General features: G+C 41.1%; 1 protein-coding gene across 2 annotated transcripts in view; it reads right to left on the bottom strand.

Annotated features, from left to right (window-relative positions):
* The window catches only part of SRPX (sushi repeat containing protein X-linked), a 95,664-nt gene that overhangs the window by 33,591 nt on the left and 47,167 nt on the right, over nucleotides 1-14,906 (bottom strand). For both annotated transcript variants that reach the window (XM_090265411.1, XM_090265412.1), the window contains 2 exons: nucleotides 10,331-10,522; nucleotides 8,283-8,459 (listed from right to left, as the gene is read on the bottom strand). In XM_090265411.1, coding sequence (XP_090121537.1) covers nucleotides 8,283-8,459; nucleotides 10,331-10,522 — 369 coding nt within the window. The remainder of the gene's footprint in view (nucleotides 1-8,282; nucleotides 8,460-10,330; nucleotides 10,523-14,906) is intronic.

The following is a 14,906-nucleotide window of genomic DNA, read 5'->3' as shown; positions in this document are numbered from 1 at the left end:
CTTGGCTCTACATTGATTTGGATTTTATCTTATTATAGCTAAAGTAAAATCACAAGAAGGGGAGTTGGAACTTTAGCAAACTCTACTTGATGATTCTGAACAGGCAACAAATGTATTTCAAGAGAGCATAGCAAATTAACAACATTCAGATTTGCACTGCTTTACATTCCAAATGTATTTAAATGTTACCACAACCTGAATGAAAATTAAGGGTCATTTGATTCTGAATCACAAACATCTTTGAGAGAGTAAATGTACCAAGTGAAGTCTTTATCTACTCTATCCCATGTCTTGTCTGATAAATTCTTTTTATTTAGGGTAGGAACTTATTAATCATTTGTTAAACAGTTTTGTCTTCAGCTATCCAAATTGATTTTAAATTCTACATCATGCTTCAATAAAGTGTGAATTTACAGCCTTAATACACTAATACTAAGGTGGCCACCACAGTTTATGGGGTCTAAGTCACTATCAATTGTGAGATGCAGCCCAATTTCAGGGATATTATAGGGTAAAAAATATGCTTCTTAGAATTGATAAAATAAAGTATATAAATATTATGATGAAATAGAAGCTGCTTTATATGCAGTTGAGGTGTCTAATTTCAGCTGCTAAGTGTTTAAAATAATTTTTCTCTATGATAGGTAATAGAAGACATACATTCATAATTCAGATACAATATCTTTCCCCTACCAGTCAAATATAGCTGGCAAATCTCATCATAGGAAGCATATTTATTTTTTAAAATTTTAAATCCCAAGTGCCTATCAGTAGGTGAGTGGATGAAAAAGCTGTAGTACATTTACACAATGGAATACTACACAGTGGTAAAAAAGAAAAAAATCTTATCCTTTGCGACAGCATAGAAGAACCTGGAGAACATTATGCTAAGTGGAATAAGCCAGTCAGAGAAAGATAATACTGTATAATCTCACTTATATGTGGAATCTAATGAACAAAATAAACTAACCAACAAAATAGAAATAGATTCATAGAAAGCAGGCTGACAGCTGTCAGAGGGGAGGAGGGTTGCAGGGTTGGGTGAAGAGGTGAATGGATTAAGCAAAAACAAACGAACAAAAAATAAAACAAAAAATTCCTAGACACACAAACAGTATCTGATTATCAGAGGGAAAAGAGTGGGAAAGGTAGAAGAGGGTAAAGGGGGGATAAATGGTGATGGAAGGAGACTTGACTTGGGATCTTGGGGTGGTAAACACACAATACAATATACATATGAAATTGTACACCTGAAATCTATATAATTTTATTAACCAATGTTGCCCCCAATAAATTCAATAAAATTTTTTTAAAAAATTAAAGCAAAAGGGGAGGGTTGGAGGAAAGGATGCAGATTCCATGTAAAATTACATTGTGCGGCCACTTTTTCTTGAAGTGATATCATTAGAGTGAAAAGATTCTCTTAGTTTGTGTGTCATGTAAACTAAACATCTGGATGATATGTTAGGTTGTTTTCTGTATCAACTAAGTCATACTGACATTGTAAGCAGAAAGCTCCAAATTATGTTATCTGGGTGATGAGTCTCAGAGTTTCACAAAGCCAGCTTGTCTAGCTAGTAATGATCCTTCAAAACTGGCCTAGTTTTTCAGAAGCAGTCCTTTTCCAAACCAGGACCAAGAAGAAATAAATTACTAAAAATAATAGCTAAAATTTACTGGGTCTTCATACATGCCCACCCCATGCTAAGTACTATCTCTACATTATTTCACTGAATTCTCACAACCACATACTTAGGCTAAGGATTGTTTTCATCATTCCCATTTATAGACTGGGAAGCAGTTCCTCACTTTTGGAGTTTCTTTGTGGTCTGGTATTTTTAAGACATGATCAAATATTTTTTAATTATTTTAATAAGCCAAACACTTCTGTGCGTCTGCGTGCTGCTGACCTAGTATTTTCCTCCAACCTCTGCACACATACTCATTTGCGGTGGCTTGCTACATCTTCCCCATAAATCCTTGAAGAGCAGCAGCAGGACTGGATTCTGTTGCATCCTCTAGCATCATGCTCTCTCTTTCAGCTGATGAGAACAGCTGGCTGCCCTTCTCAGATGCTCCAGAAACCTAACCCTGTTATTATATAGCTGTGGCCATCATAGCTTTTTGTGTTGTTATAAATTTCCATGAATGAAGTGAATAAAGTTGCTATAGAAACATAACGACAATTCCCTGTTGAGTCAGGATGCCTATAGAGCCAGCTATTGTGTGGAAATCCTGAAACTCTCATGAAAATCCTGGCCTCTGCCCCATTCATTAGAGACATCTGACAGACTGTCTCCCTCCGCTGTGCTCTAGTTTCCTCTCTGCATGTAAAATAGCAGAAGCAAACATACTGCCATATTGCACTGTATCAACCTCTATTTATCTAAGAAGCTGAACTATGTACTTGGGATCCTTAACACATCTAAGCAGGTAGGTATTAGAAATAAGAAAGAGGTTGAAATGTCTTGGCCAACAGGTAACAAGCAAAAAGAAAAAAAACAAACAGACTTTTAAACTAAGGCTATAAATTAACTGCATCCTAAAATGTTTGTTTAAATAGTGTTTTCCTTTGTGTTTGAGGATGACTGCTAGAGATATGATTAATAGGTACTTCAGAACATGGCAACAACTAAGCAATCACTATTGTTCAAATTATTTCTATATAGTGTCTTGTGCTACATTGTCCAAAATGTATTTCACTAATGATTTCCAAGCACTAATTTCAAAAAATGGTGAATTTCCTGCAAAGATGGCTACCTATAATCTTCTTGTGTGTTTGCAGCTCATCCTACCAAGAGGTGGAGTCTATTTCCCATCCTTTTGAACCTGTGTCAATCTTGTGACTTGCTTTGACTAATAAAATGCAAGGGAAGCAATTCTGTGCCAGTCCCAGGCCTATGCCCTTAAAGAGTCTGACACCTTCTGCTTTTGTTATCTTGGAAACCAGCTGCCATCTAAGGAGGTCCAAATACTGACTAAAGAGACCATGTGGAAAAGATGAGAAGTCATGAAGGAAGAGAGAAAGACACTCAGCCACACCCCAGCCAGTACAGCCACCTCTGACTGAGATGTCAGACATGTTAACGGAGCCATCTTGGATCCTCTAGCTGCAGTCAGTCACTGTGTGGAACAGGGATCACCTGTCTTCACTGAGCTGCTCAGATTCCCAACCCAAACAATCATGAGCTATAACATGGATGTTTGAAGCCACCTAGTTTTATGTGGCCTGTTGGGTAGCAATTGAATGCAGCTCGAGGTTGGTGATGGAGGAAGGAAGTGATCACACAAGAAGAGTGTGACTGCCAAAGGCAGAATAAACCTGGATACTAAAAACTTTCCCAATTGCTTGCTTCCCCCAGCTAGAGCATAATCTCTGGGAAGTGGTTCCATTTCTTCTGTACCATATAAGACATTACAAAACTTTCCCAATTGAACAAAAGAGGCAAGTAGGGAAGCAATGAATTCCATAATTAACGAATTCCACAATGAAGAGTGAACATCTTCACCAGAAAGATGGCCAACTGAAAATTTAAACATATCACCAATTAATTTACTTGTTCTGTTTGCACTAGCAAATCATGTCAGGTAAAAAGTGGGTCAGTATGCCAATCAATCAAGTGGTTTCAAAGCTGAAACTAGTTTCCTGAAAGTTTGCAAAGAATGTGCATTTGTCCACCCAGCAAAAATTTGGCATAATTACAGTCACCACCAACAATGCACCGATACATTTATTCTTAGCCCCATGATGTTTGTATCTTCAACTCAGTCTCTGAAAATAATGCAGTGCAACCCAGCAAACTCGCCTATGGGTCACTGGGTAAACCCAGATGTCAGATAGTTGGGAAGTCAGAAAAGTATTCATCAATTTGCATATCTTAAACGTCAGGGATTTTTTTATTCCAAAATTTCATTTGTGTTAACTCTCCATCTATTCTACTTTAGGAAATGTAAAACAAGCAGACGGAAATTTCAAAAACCAAGTTTGTTAGTACATTGTTCTTCATGAAAACAACCGACTGGGCCTCTGCGCATGTCAAAAGAGATTTACTGGGTTTTCATTATCCATGGTTTTTTTAAAACTTTCGTTAATTTTTTATTTTCTTTTTCTTTTGGCCTAGGAAAAAGTGTTGGCCTAAATGACAGATCATGTGTCTACTCAAAATCTGGTTTCTCAGTGAGGGCTTGTAATTTTAACTGTTCATTGTTCTATCAAAATGCCAATGTAACTAAAAATAACTTAAATGGAAAGAAAGAAAAATATGCCCCCAGAACAACAGTTGTTACATTCTAAGGTTTATTTCTTGATATATCAATGAGCGTTGTGGTTCTTCAAATATTTTACCCTCCTGAAATTTGCTGTATGTTTTTTTCTCCTACATTGACTTATTTCTGTCTGTATCTGTTCCTGAAATAACTGTGGATTTTAATCTACTGCCAGAGTGTGCTTTGCATAAGAGAATCAATCTTAACTTGTGGTACTTTCAAATTTGCCAGACCACAGAACTGACCACCTCTGAGTCAAAAGTCAGCCCAGCATTCTCTCTTCCATCCAGGTTTGGAGAAGAAGTGAGGCAATTTCCTCAGCACTCAGCACAGCTCTCGCCAAGATGCACTGTTCAAGGTTGTGTGGAAATCTGGGAACTACTCAACCAGCATGTGTCAGCTCCTAAAATAGGCTGAGGCTCTGAGTTATGTTCAAGGATCCCATACCCCGCCAACACAAAAACTTATTAAACTAATTTAATACATTTAAAGCCAAGAGAGTCAGGGATATCCCTAGAGTAAAACTTACTGGGGACCAATCCCAACTTATCTTTCACCAAAATCAAAGAAAGAATTGCCTGCTTTCTTCATCCATTTCTCTCTTTTTCCTGGGAGCTCTATGCTTTCCTGTGGCTCACTTGTACCCTTTTAGCCATTCCTCTCTGATTTCATCTACAATTTCCCCATCCCCCAAATATGTCTAAACCTTCCCCTGGTAAACTCTAAGATAAATCCCCTAAAACTGGGTTCATTTTTAAGTTCTTTCTCTCTCCCTCTGGGAAGGTTCCAGGCCCATCTGGTACAACTTAAGACATGCTCATTGCTTTTTGAGAATAATTAGCATTTTCTTTCCATTGTTCCACACAATCTGGATATCTGAATGGTATGATCCCTAGAGAACTCTTTGCCAGTATTTGCTTAGCAGAAAGACTTACTGAGCATCTCCTCCCATTACCTTTGCCCCTTCCAATGCGAGGGGTAGAGCTTCAAAAACTGTTAAGTTGTTTTGAAGAACTAGCTTGCACATACCAAGTCACGAGGGACATAATGAAAGCAATACCCATGAGGGGCCATTTTGACCTGAACATCTGGCCTTAGGTTAAACTCTTCAAGAGGAACATATTCAGAGTCCATAGCCTCTGCACCATTCCACATGTACCCATTGACCAGGACCGCTCTGCAGTCTTCTTTTCACTGACAACTATAATAATTCTGGGGGAGGAGTTTAAAACTTCAGAAAAAAGGTTGCTGGGCCAAATACTCTGTTGATGCTCAGTTTTTCTATAATCTTCCCTTTATTGCCTGACTAAAAGTCTCAAAGTTACATTTCCCAGCTGAGTGCCAGACAGCTTTGGCACAGAGAGGCACTCTCTTGAGACAGAAGGCCAGAAGAAGGTGGAAGTCGTTATGCTTCTGGTAGGAGCATCAGTGAGGGTTTCCTGGACTCCTGAAATATCAGCAGGAATGTGGGCTCCTGACTTCATTCTCACCAATGATGGCATCAGTTACAGAAATGTCAGCATCACAGACTTTGGATAACACTACCATCCCACATTTGCTCCTCCAGCCCTTGGTAAGAATGACTTTCTGCTGTAACTTATTTCTGGTAACACTTTTTCCTCTTCTGCTCCTCCAGCTCTTCCTATATTTTTGTAACCAATTCACTATATTAAATTCCCCCATTTGAAATAACTAGAGTGCGCCCCCACCAATTACTGACCAATACAAACTCCTATCTAAATCCTAGAAAAAGAGAAGCCCAGAATAAATGTCAGTTGTCTGAATAATTATTTGGACTTGGTGCTCCTGTCAAATTGATACAAGGTATGGTCCTGGCTGTGACTCTGGTATAGGAGGGTTTTGATCATATCTTGGGCCAGGTCCCTTGGCTGTAGCTTATTAAGCACATAACTACAGAGTGAAAATGGTGGGTGCTACCAGGGAAGACAGTAGACAGGGTGTGTCATCATGAAGATACCCCAGGGACCAAGATCAGAGGCGTTATTGCATATCTGCCCCCAGAGGGTAGCATCTAATTTCTGTCTTCCTCCTGAAGTATCTGCCTCAGACACTGAGCAGTCAGGAAGGAGTCCTCATGGTAAAGCATATTAGCAGACAGCTGAATACTTCTCCAGAGGATGGGCATATCCCAGAACAGTAGGAGTCAGGATCCTATGGCCGGCTGTCCTGGCCCCTCAATGCCAGAGCTGTCCCCGGATTCAGGGATCATGGGCCTGAGAGCCTGGAGACATAGGCTTGGCTTCCTGCAACCTCAGGCAACTCAGGTGACCTGTCAGACCTCACCTGTAGAATGGGGGATTGGACTAGAATGTTCTGAAGGATAGGTCGTGGCACCTGTAACAGTTTATGGGCAAGTTTTGGAAAAATATCAGGGCCCCAGATTGAAATGGCAACCAGAGTTGAAAACCACTATCCAGAGCAGTCTGCCTCAACATTTTAAGGGCATAGAAATCCCCTAGGGATCTTCTTAAAAGGTGGATTTTGATCTGCCAGGTTTGAGACCGGTCCTCAGATTCTACATTTCTAACAAGCTTCCTGATGGTGCTGATGCTGCTGGTCCAAGGACACAATTTTGAGTATAATGAGACCTTCTAAGGCAAGTTCTCAAACTTTAGAGCATCTGCGTCCCCTGGAGGGTCTGTGAAAATACAGATGGCTAGGCCCCACCCCAGAGTTTCTAATCCTGCAGGTCTAAGTGGGGCTGGGACTTTGCATTTCTAACCAGTTATCAGGAGATGCTGATGCTGCTGGGCAGGGGGCCATACTTTCAGAGCCACTGCTCTCAATGCTCCCCTATCTTAGCTGCACAAGAAAACCACCTGGGAAGCTTTTATAATGCTACTTGCCTCCTCCAGCTGTCCCACAACAGGCTAAATAAATCAGAACCTCTAGGGTAGGTAGGAGCAAGTTATTACTAGCATCTAAAAGATACTTGAGTGATTCTAGTAAGTAGCCAGGGGTGGGGGGGATTTATGCCCCTCAACCAGAGATTGTCAGTGGGGGAGTGATTTTTCTTCTTCCTCTCCTCCCCTCTCCAGGGGACATTTGGCAATGTCTGGAGACATTTTGGTTGTCACAACTAGGGGAAGAAGAATGTTACTGGCATATTGTGAGTAAACGTCAAGGATCTGCTTGGCTCACTGTGACCTGTCCACAGTACAGAGGACAGGTCACCACAACAGAGAATTATGTGGCCCCAAATGTCCACTGCACCAAAGTTCAGAGAATTTGCACTAGAGCATAGTCTAGCACAGTCCCAGGCCCTTCTCAGACCTGCTGGGTTAGAATCTGCACTTTTACCAAGGTCCCCAGGTGGTTCTGCTGCACCTTAAAGCTTGAGAAGCACTGCCTTAGATCATCAGCTCTCGAAGCACTTTAGAATCCCCTAGAGAGCTCATTAGAGCAAAAGTGCTGAGTCCACCTTCTGATTCAAGTAGGGCTGAGAATTTGCACTTCTAAAGAGATCCCAGGTTGATGCTACTGCTCCCAGAAACAGACCATGAGAACCATCACCTAGTAAATCTAAAGGAAGGCAAAATATTCAAATCCCCCCCAGTTTGGCAAACTAAGTGCTTGCTGACTACTAGAGTCAGTGACAAAGGAACTATGTCTGCTGGGTGAAAGACCCAGAGATGCTCTCTGCAGGACTGACCGTGCAGAGGTCAATAACTCCTCAAAGCTACAAGGCAGATCCCTGATCTAAAGCAGCAGGAGTGTGCCCTCCCTCCAACAGCCTGCAGCTGCCTCTATAGGAAGCCAAACAAGAGACTAATGTCAGATGAAAGCCATCAGCTGTGAAGTCATTTCTGGAGGATAGAGACTGAGGTTAGATCTGGGCTGAGCCAGAGAACTAGGGATGAAGGAAGCTACTGAAAGCAAAGCTGGGAGCTTATGCTTTATATGTGGGATATTGATGCTTCCTTTCAAATCCACTGCACAAACAGCCCTGCTCCTTCCAAGGCATGTGCCTCGTGAAGGCTGTGAGATTTTCTTACCAACACAAGAGGCTGGTTGGCCACTCCAGGCCTTGTTGTCCATACATGTGACTGTCCGCTCCCCTTTCAGTGTGTATCCTGGTGAGCAATAGTACTCACACCGAGAATTAAAGTAGGCTCCATCTATGCACTTGAACCCTCCATTTGCTGGCATGCCAAGGGTAGAACATCGCTTTTCTGAAAAACAGAAAACCAGACATTCAGCTCCATAGGTTTTGCCCATAGAGTTTCACAGCCCAGAAACTCTGAAAGCATAGAGTGGAAAGTTAATTTAAATACAATAGACAGAACTGGAGAAATAACGGATGGTTGCATGTCACACAGGAGGAACATGAAGTTTTGTATCAGCAGCTCAGGTCGGCATCCTATCTAAGCCACTGTTTTAAGTTGGGTTCCTTAGAAGCAGACCCTGAGACAAGGATTTGTATGCAAGGAATTTATTTAGTAAGAAAGTGGTCTTGGGGAGACCAGGGAGATGTTGGGGAGGCAAGCCATGGGAGGGGGAGGAAGCTGTGCAAGGTAGGCTCTCATGCAAAGTCAGCTTCAGACTGATTCCTGAAGGGAGTTCTGGAGAGTGAATGACACCTGAGTTTGTCCTGACTCCAGGCAAGGAAGCTGGCCTTTCATAATACTTTACCAGTCAGTATGGAGCAGCTACAGCTCCTCCTGGGAATGCTCTCCCTGTCAGAACAAAGAGGACGGTTGTCTAAAGGAGCAGAGCCTTTCTTCCTCTGAAGAAGATCGAAGGTGCAAGTCATTAAAAGCAAAGCACTCTAGTCAAGGAACTAGTACGAATGATCCATGGACATGGACAACAGGGTGGGGATTGGATGTGGGAGGGCATGGGTGGGGTATGGGGGAGCAATGGGGGAAAATTGGGACAACTGTAATAGAAAAACAAAATTTTAAAAAAAGCAGAGCACTCAGAACTTGGGGGTGGGGGTGGGGGTGATGGACACACAATGTAAAAGGGCCTACAGGGAGATCTGGATGAAGCACTGAAAAATGTCCACTATAGTCACCCATTACACAGTCTGTGTAGACCGGACCACATGGCTGCAGCCCTAAACCTCAGTTTCCCTAACGATAAAGTTAAAGTAATGGCACCCATATAAATAGCATTGTTAAAAAATAACTGAATGTATGTGAAATGTTTGGCACAGTAGGAGCTCAATAAATGGTAGCTGTTTTGAAAAATGATGGTGTCTCAAATGTGCTTCGAGAGTGCTGTACCACTTCCATATATGGTTTTCATGAAGCTTAAAGTCACCCCTGAAATGCCCTTCCAGTCTCCTTCCCTGAGCACAATTTCTTCCCTGGAATAAGGAGCATTCTTCAGAAACAGGTTCCCTGCCTCTTAAAGCTCGACCTCCTGGGACAACACTTCTTGTGTCCATTACCATGAGTCCGTGACTTGGCACCATTCTTGTACTCCTGTCATGGTTTACATTTCTGCCTCACCGTCTGGCATGCTATTCTGTGAGACCCTTGATGGCAGAGCCTTGTGTGTGTCTTGTTTCTAAATCTCCAATGCCTTTAAAGGGTCCAGTATTTACTGAACAAACATAACCTGTTTGGTGAACAAGCTTCTATTGTCTCCCTCTTTCCCCAACAGTTGACCAGGCCCTTCCCTCTGAAAGGTGTCATCTCACTTTCACTTTATCTTAGAGGTCCGCCCACGTGCTGCTCACAAGGGGAGTTTTTCTCATCAAAGGCCATAAAACATTCAGTTAAAAGCCTGTCAGAGCCCTGTCAGTGGACTGAGTGCTGGCCTGCAAACCAAAGGGTTGCCGGTTTGATTCCCAGTCAGGGCACATGCTTGGATTTAGGGCCTGGTTCCTGGATGGGGGTGTACAAGAGGCAACCAATCAGTATATCTCTAGCACATAGATGTTTCTCTCCTTCTTTCTCCCTCCCATTCCCTCTCTCTAAAAATAAATAAATAAAATCTTAAAAAATCTTTAAAAAATAAAGTAAAAAGCCTGTCATAGCAAAAGGTTCTGGCCCTGATTGGCCCTGAGAACCCAACATGGGGCTGGGCTACTCACGCTTGCAGATGACCTTGTCGGACCATCGTTTGTTTGACTGGCAGATCAGCTGGGAAGAGCCATGCAGCTCATAGCCCTTCTGGCAGCGAATGTCACACCTGGTTCCCAGGACTGTTTTGTAGTATCCTCCTTGAGGGGCCCTGCAGTACACATCCCCGTGCTTCACCTTAATGGGGGAGCACCATGGGGTATCTACAGATAACAGAAACAAAGGAGGGGTGAAAAGAAAGTGATATCTTCAGAAAATGGGTCCCCGCATTCTAGAAGTTCCTGACTAGCTGCATTCCATATTTGGGACTTCCAAATAGCACCCCATGTCTTTTAAGATGTCTGGATGGGGAGGTTATGATCACGGGACTATGTGTTAGACATATCTGAATATGGATCCAGCTTTCTCTCTTACTAGCTGTGTGATCTTGGACAAATTACTTAATCTCTCTGAGTTGATACCTACACCTATGACATAGGACTTTTATGAGAACCAAAAAATAATACATCAAGCACCTGGCACAGTGCCTACCACATAGTAAACATTCAATAAATACTTGTTCTTTTCAACATTTCCCTGAACTAGATACATCATTGTCTTCAGAGCAGCTGATACCATTGTGAACCCCATCCATCCATATATAGTGCCAGGAGAGCAATAGCTATCAGAGGGAAGGGGGGTTGCAGGCCTGAGTGAAAAACATGAAAGGATTAAGCCAAACAAAATAAACAAAACTTCATAGACACAGACAACAGTATGATGATTACAAGAAGGAAAGGGGTGTGAGGGGAGGTAGAGGAGGGTAAAGGGGGGATAAATGGTGATGGAATGAGACTTGACTTGGGGTGGTGAACACACAATACAATATACAGATGATGTGTTCTAGAATTGTATACCTGAAACTAGGTAATTTTATTTACCAATGTTGCCCCAATAAGTTCAATAGAAAAGAAAAATAAAAAATAATTTAGATTTTTTCCGTTTGTATGCATATTCTCTGTAAAAACTCATAATACTAATTTTAATTAATTTGAATGAATCTACTATTTCCAGGTTTTTCCCCACAGTATATAATTTTGGCTTAAAGTAACAATCATTGCAACTCCCCTTTTCAGATGTTCCCAGTTATGCTCCATGTAGGTAAGAAAGTGACACCCTTCCCAAATGGCATAGTTCCAAGGTATTTTGATTTTAATCTCGTAGTTACCCAGAGCACAGTTAGGAGGACACTAATAAATCAGAACTTCTTCCTGTGCCTTTGGAAGGTGCTCGCTGAGAGCCATAAAAGCATTAGGGTAAGACTAGCTCCTCGGTGAGGAAGTTCCCATAGTGGGCACTGCACAATCAATGGGGACTAGTGAGGAGATCCCTCAAGCCTGCCAGGTTCTCACGCCATCTCAGCACCTGAGCTGTCAGTGAGGTCAGTGAGTGGGGTTCATGCGCCATCATGTGGCCAAGAAGGAGGACACACCCTGTTTGACTTTTTCAGGAATTCTCTTCTGAGGATGTGTTTCTAAGTGCTTCTCAGACATGGCACATAGCCTGCTTTGTTACCTTTGTGCTGTCACGTCTCAGGATTTAACGTTTTGCAGACAGTCTCAAATGGGTCCTGAAGTCAGGATTCAAGCAGTTATGCCCTGGACTTTCTGGGTAAAAGTGTTGATCTGAGCGCTTAGTGTAGAGCTGATTAAATTCAACCACAGAGATACAAACTTGCAGGAGCTCACACCCGGCCAACAAACCATCCTTGAACAATTTTCTTTCCTCTAAAGTTTACACATGTAGTCTGTGTGTGCTAATATTTTTAAATGAGAAAAATCTAGACCTTGAAGTAAAGTACAAAACAGCATATATATCTCCGTTATTTTCTTCTTCATATAAAAGAATTATTGAACCAATTTTAAATGTTTTAGTGCTTTCTTTGGTGATGGCTCCAGATAGACCATGAAACTAGATTTCAACGTCACAGGTAAATGAGAAGTCCTTGGGGTATGCTTGCTTAGTGCTCCCCAGCTGTGGCTATGTCTTCTATAATCAAAACCCCTTAAGATAAATTCTGGAAAAATCCATAGATGCCTACCACTTAAATAAAACTAAGATTTGCAAACTACTGGTTTCTGCGACTACTAAAAGTGAGGCCTCTCTGTCTCTCTCGTTCTCTCTCTCTCTTCCAACTGTAATAGGAGAGAGATCACCTACAAGGACATTCCTGAATGCACTTGGTGTTTTTCATCTCAAAGAAGCCCTTTAGTTTGTCAGAGGACTTAAATGATATCAAATCTTAAAAATCTCCTGTCACTTAACCACTTTATCTTTATCATCTTCCCCTCTTCTTCCTGACTTCCTCACTCTCTTTCCTTAGTTGCCCTGTCTGCCCTGTTCTCCTTCTAGACTGCAGTGCTTCTGTGCTTCCCCATCTCTAGTCTTCTTCTCTTGCCAAGTGGCTCCCCTTTACTGCCTCTTTTCCCACCATCTCACAGGCCAAACTGTGGAATTCTTGACTGAGAACTGGGGCCCAGGGACAGAAAATAGAATCCCCATTGGACGTGGGAGAAGGATAATGTGCTGGGAGTGAATATGATAGACCCAGAGGGAGATGATGAAAACATAATAAGCTAGTGCAGTATGGTAGATACAATACCAGGCAAAGGGTCAAGAGGCCTGGGCACACTTCCTAACTCTATTACCTCCTAGTAACCCTAGAAAATTAACTCAATTTTTCAGGGAACCAGATTCCTTGTCTACAAGAAACAGGAATGAAATTCTTTTCAAAGCCCCATCTAGCTTTTAACTTGTTTGATCCAAACTGTCATATTTATCTCTGATACATTACCTATCTCACACCCATGCTCATCTCCTTACTCCTTCTTCTGATAACTTGGAGTAGTCTCTTGTAACCCTTCCATCTGAGGGCAAATCATTTTTGCATTCTGGGCCTCGATCACAATTCTACTGATATATAAACTGGAAGAGTATCCAATTTTCCACTTGTTTTTCACTCAAATATTGAAAACTGTCACATCCTCTAGCTTCTGGACTTTGGTATGAGTTTAAGAGGGACGCAATTTTAGAGTAAACTAATATGAGGCAGCATACCTGCGATTGTTAGAACACACTTCCTGGTGTTTTTTCCACAAATGTACCCATGACAAATATTTAAGGCTAGCAGGTACCTTAGAGAATGGCCTGTATATACGTATATCACAAATTTACATATTTTGATACAACATGCAATGAGCAGATTTTGCCCCATATTCTAAGTCTTCATATCCTCCCTGCAGTGCTGGCTGTACATCCAAAAGCTGTACTGTTGTCAACATGTGGAAAAGACTCTTGTTTTCAATTATTCTAAAAAAAAATTATTTTGAATTACTTTCCAAGAGACATCTTTGGGATATATTTTGACAGTTTGGTGGCCTTACAGTGATAGTAACTAAAACGTCAGTGTGTGACTTGAATTTGAAATGATGCAAGCACCATGAGTTAAAGTGAATTAGCAAAACATTTAACAAAGAGGATTAAAGAAAGGAAGCTCTTATGTTATTTCAATTAAGATGGGGTTTATTTAGGGAGAAATCTAGATCTATTATTCAGGAAAACTTTTTCATTCTCGTGGGCCAATGTAGTAAGCATTCCAATTAACTCAAGTTCCTGGAATAGACAGTGTCATGTGGCAAACTAATGAGGAAGCACTAGCAAACTCTAGACCTTGAGGTAAAATATCTGGATTTCAAATCCAACATAATGTTTGCTAGCTGTGTGACTCTGGGAAAGTCACCTACCTTCTCTAATCTATGGTTCCTCTACCTGTAAATAAGGAATATCAATATATCTCTACATGTTTTCTCCCTTCCATCAATTAGGGTGACAGTCTGATGGCATTACAAGTAAAAGAATCAAAAGCAATGTTTGCCACTTTCTGGGAACATAATGAATGTGAGTTAAATTTCACTTTTTTTTTTTTTTTACTTAAATTTAATTCAAAAACACTTATTGAGTATATACTCTGTGCCAGGCACTGTACAAGGGCTGGAGGATCTAGAGCTATATCCCCAATTAACAACGGTTGGTATCTAAGTTTTAAAGCTAAAACTGACAATACAAACAATACCCTAAGAAGTATTTATTCTTAAATATTTAGGGTATGCTTTAGGCATACACACACACATTTTGGCCATCTGGTCTACCTTCCACAATTGTAGTATTGTGAGGGGAGGATAAACACTGGGAACAATGATCCAAAGGCAGTAGACAACCCTTACTGTACATGTGATATCACACGTGTATTCATGTGTTTTAGAAAGATTTGTAAACAAGGGACTCAAAGGAAAAAAAATATTTTTTAAACTTTCAATTAATTAAGAAGTGTTAGGAATCACAATACCTCCTTATCCCAAACATTTAATTAACAAGTTTGTGTTTTGCTTGACTAGTTAATTCCTGAGACAATTAGTATAGGAGCTGTGGATAGAAATGAGTATTTGTATTCATAGGTCAAAAGCAAATGTGACTGTGGTGGGAAACACACCTGGACATAGGCACCAGTCATTACATTAGAATTATTTTTCACTTGCGTGGGAAACAACT

Source organism: Furipterus horrens, unplaced genomic scaffold (genome assembly GCF_987537825.1).
Source record: "Furipterus horrens unplaced genomic scaffold, mFurHor1.1.pri manual_scaffold_17, whole genome shotgun sequence".
NCBI classification, from domain to species: Eukaryota; Metazoa; Chordata; class Mammalia; order Chiroptera; family Furipteridae; genus Furipterus; species Furipterus horrens.
This window is presented reverse-complemented; position numbering and strand designations above follow the sequence as displayed.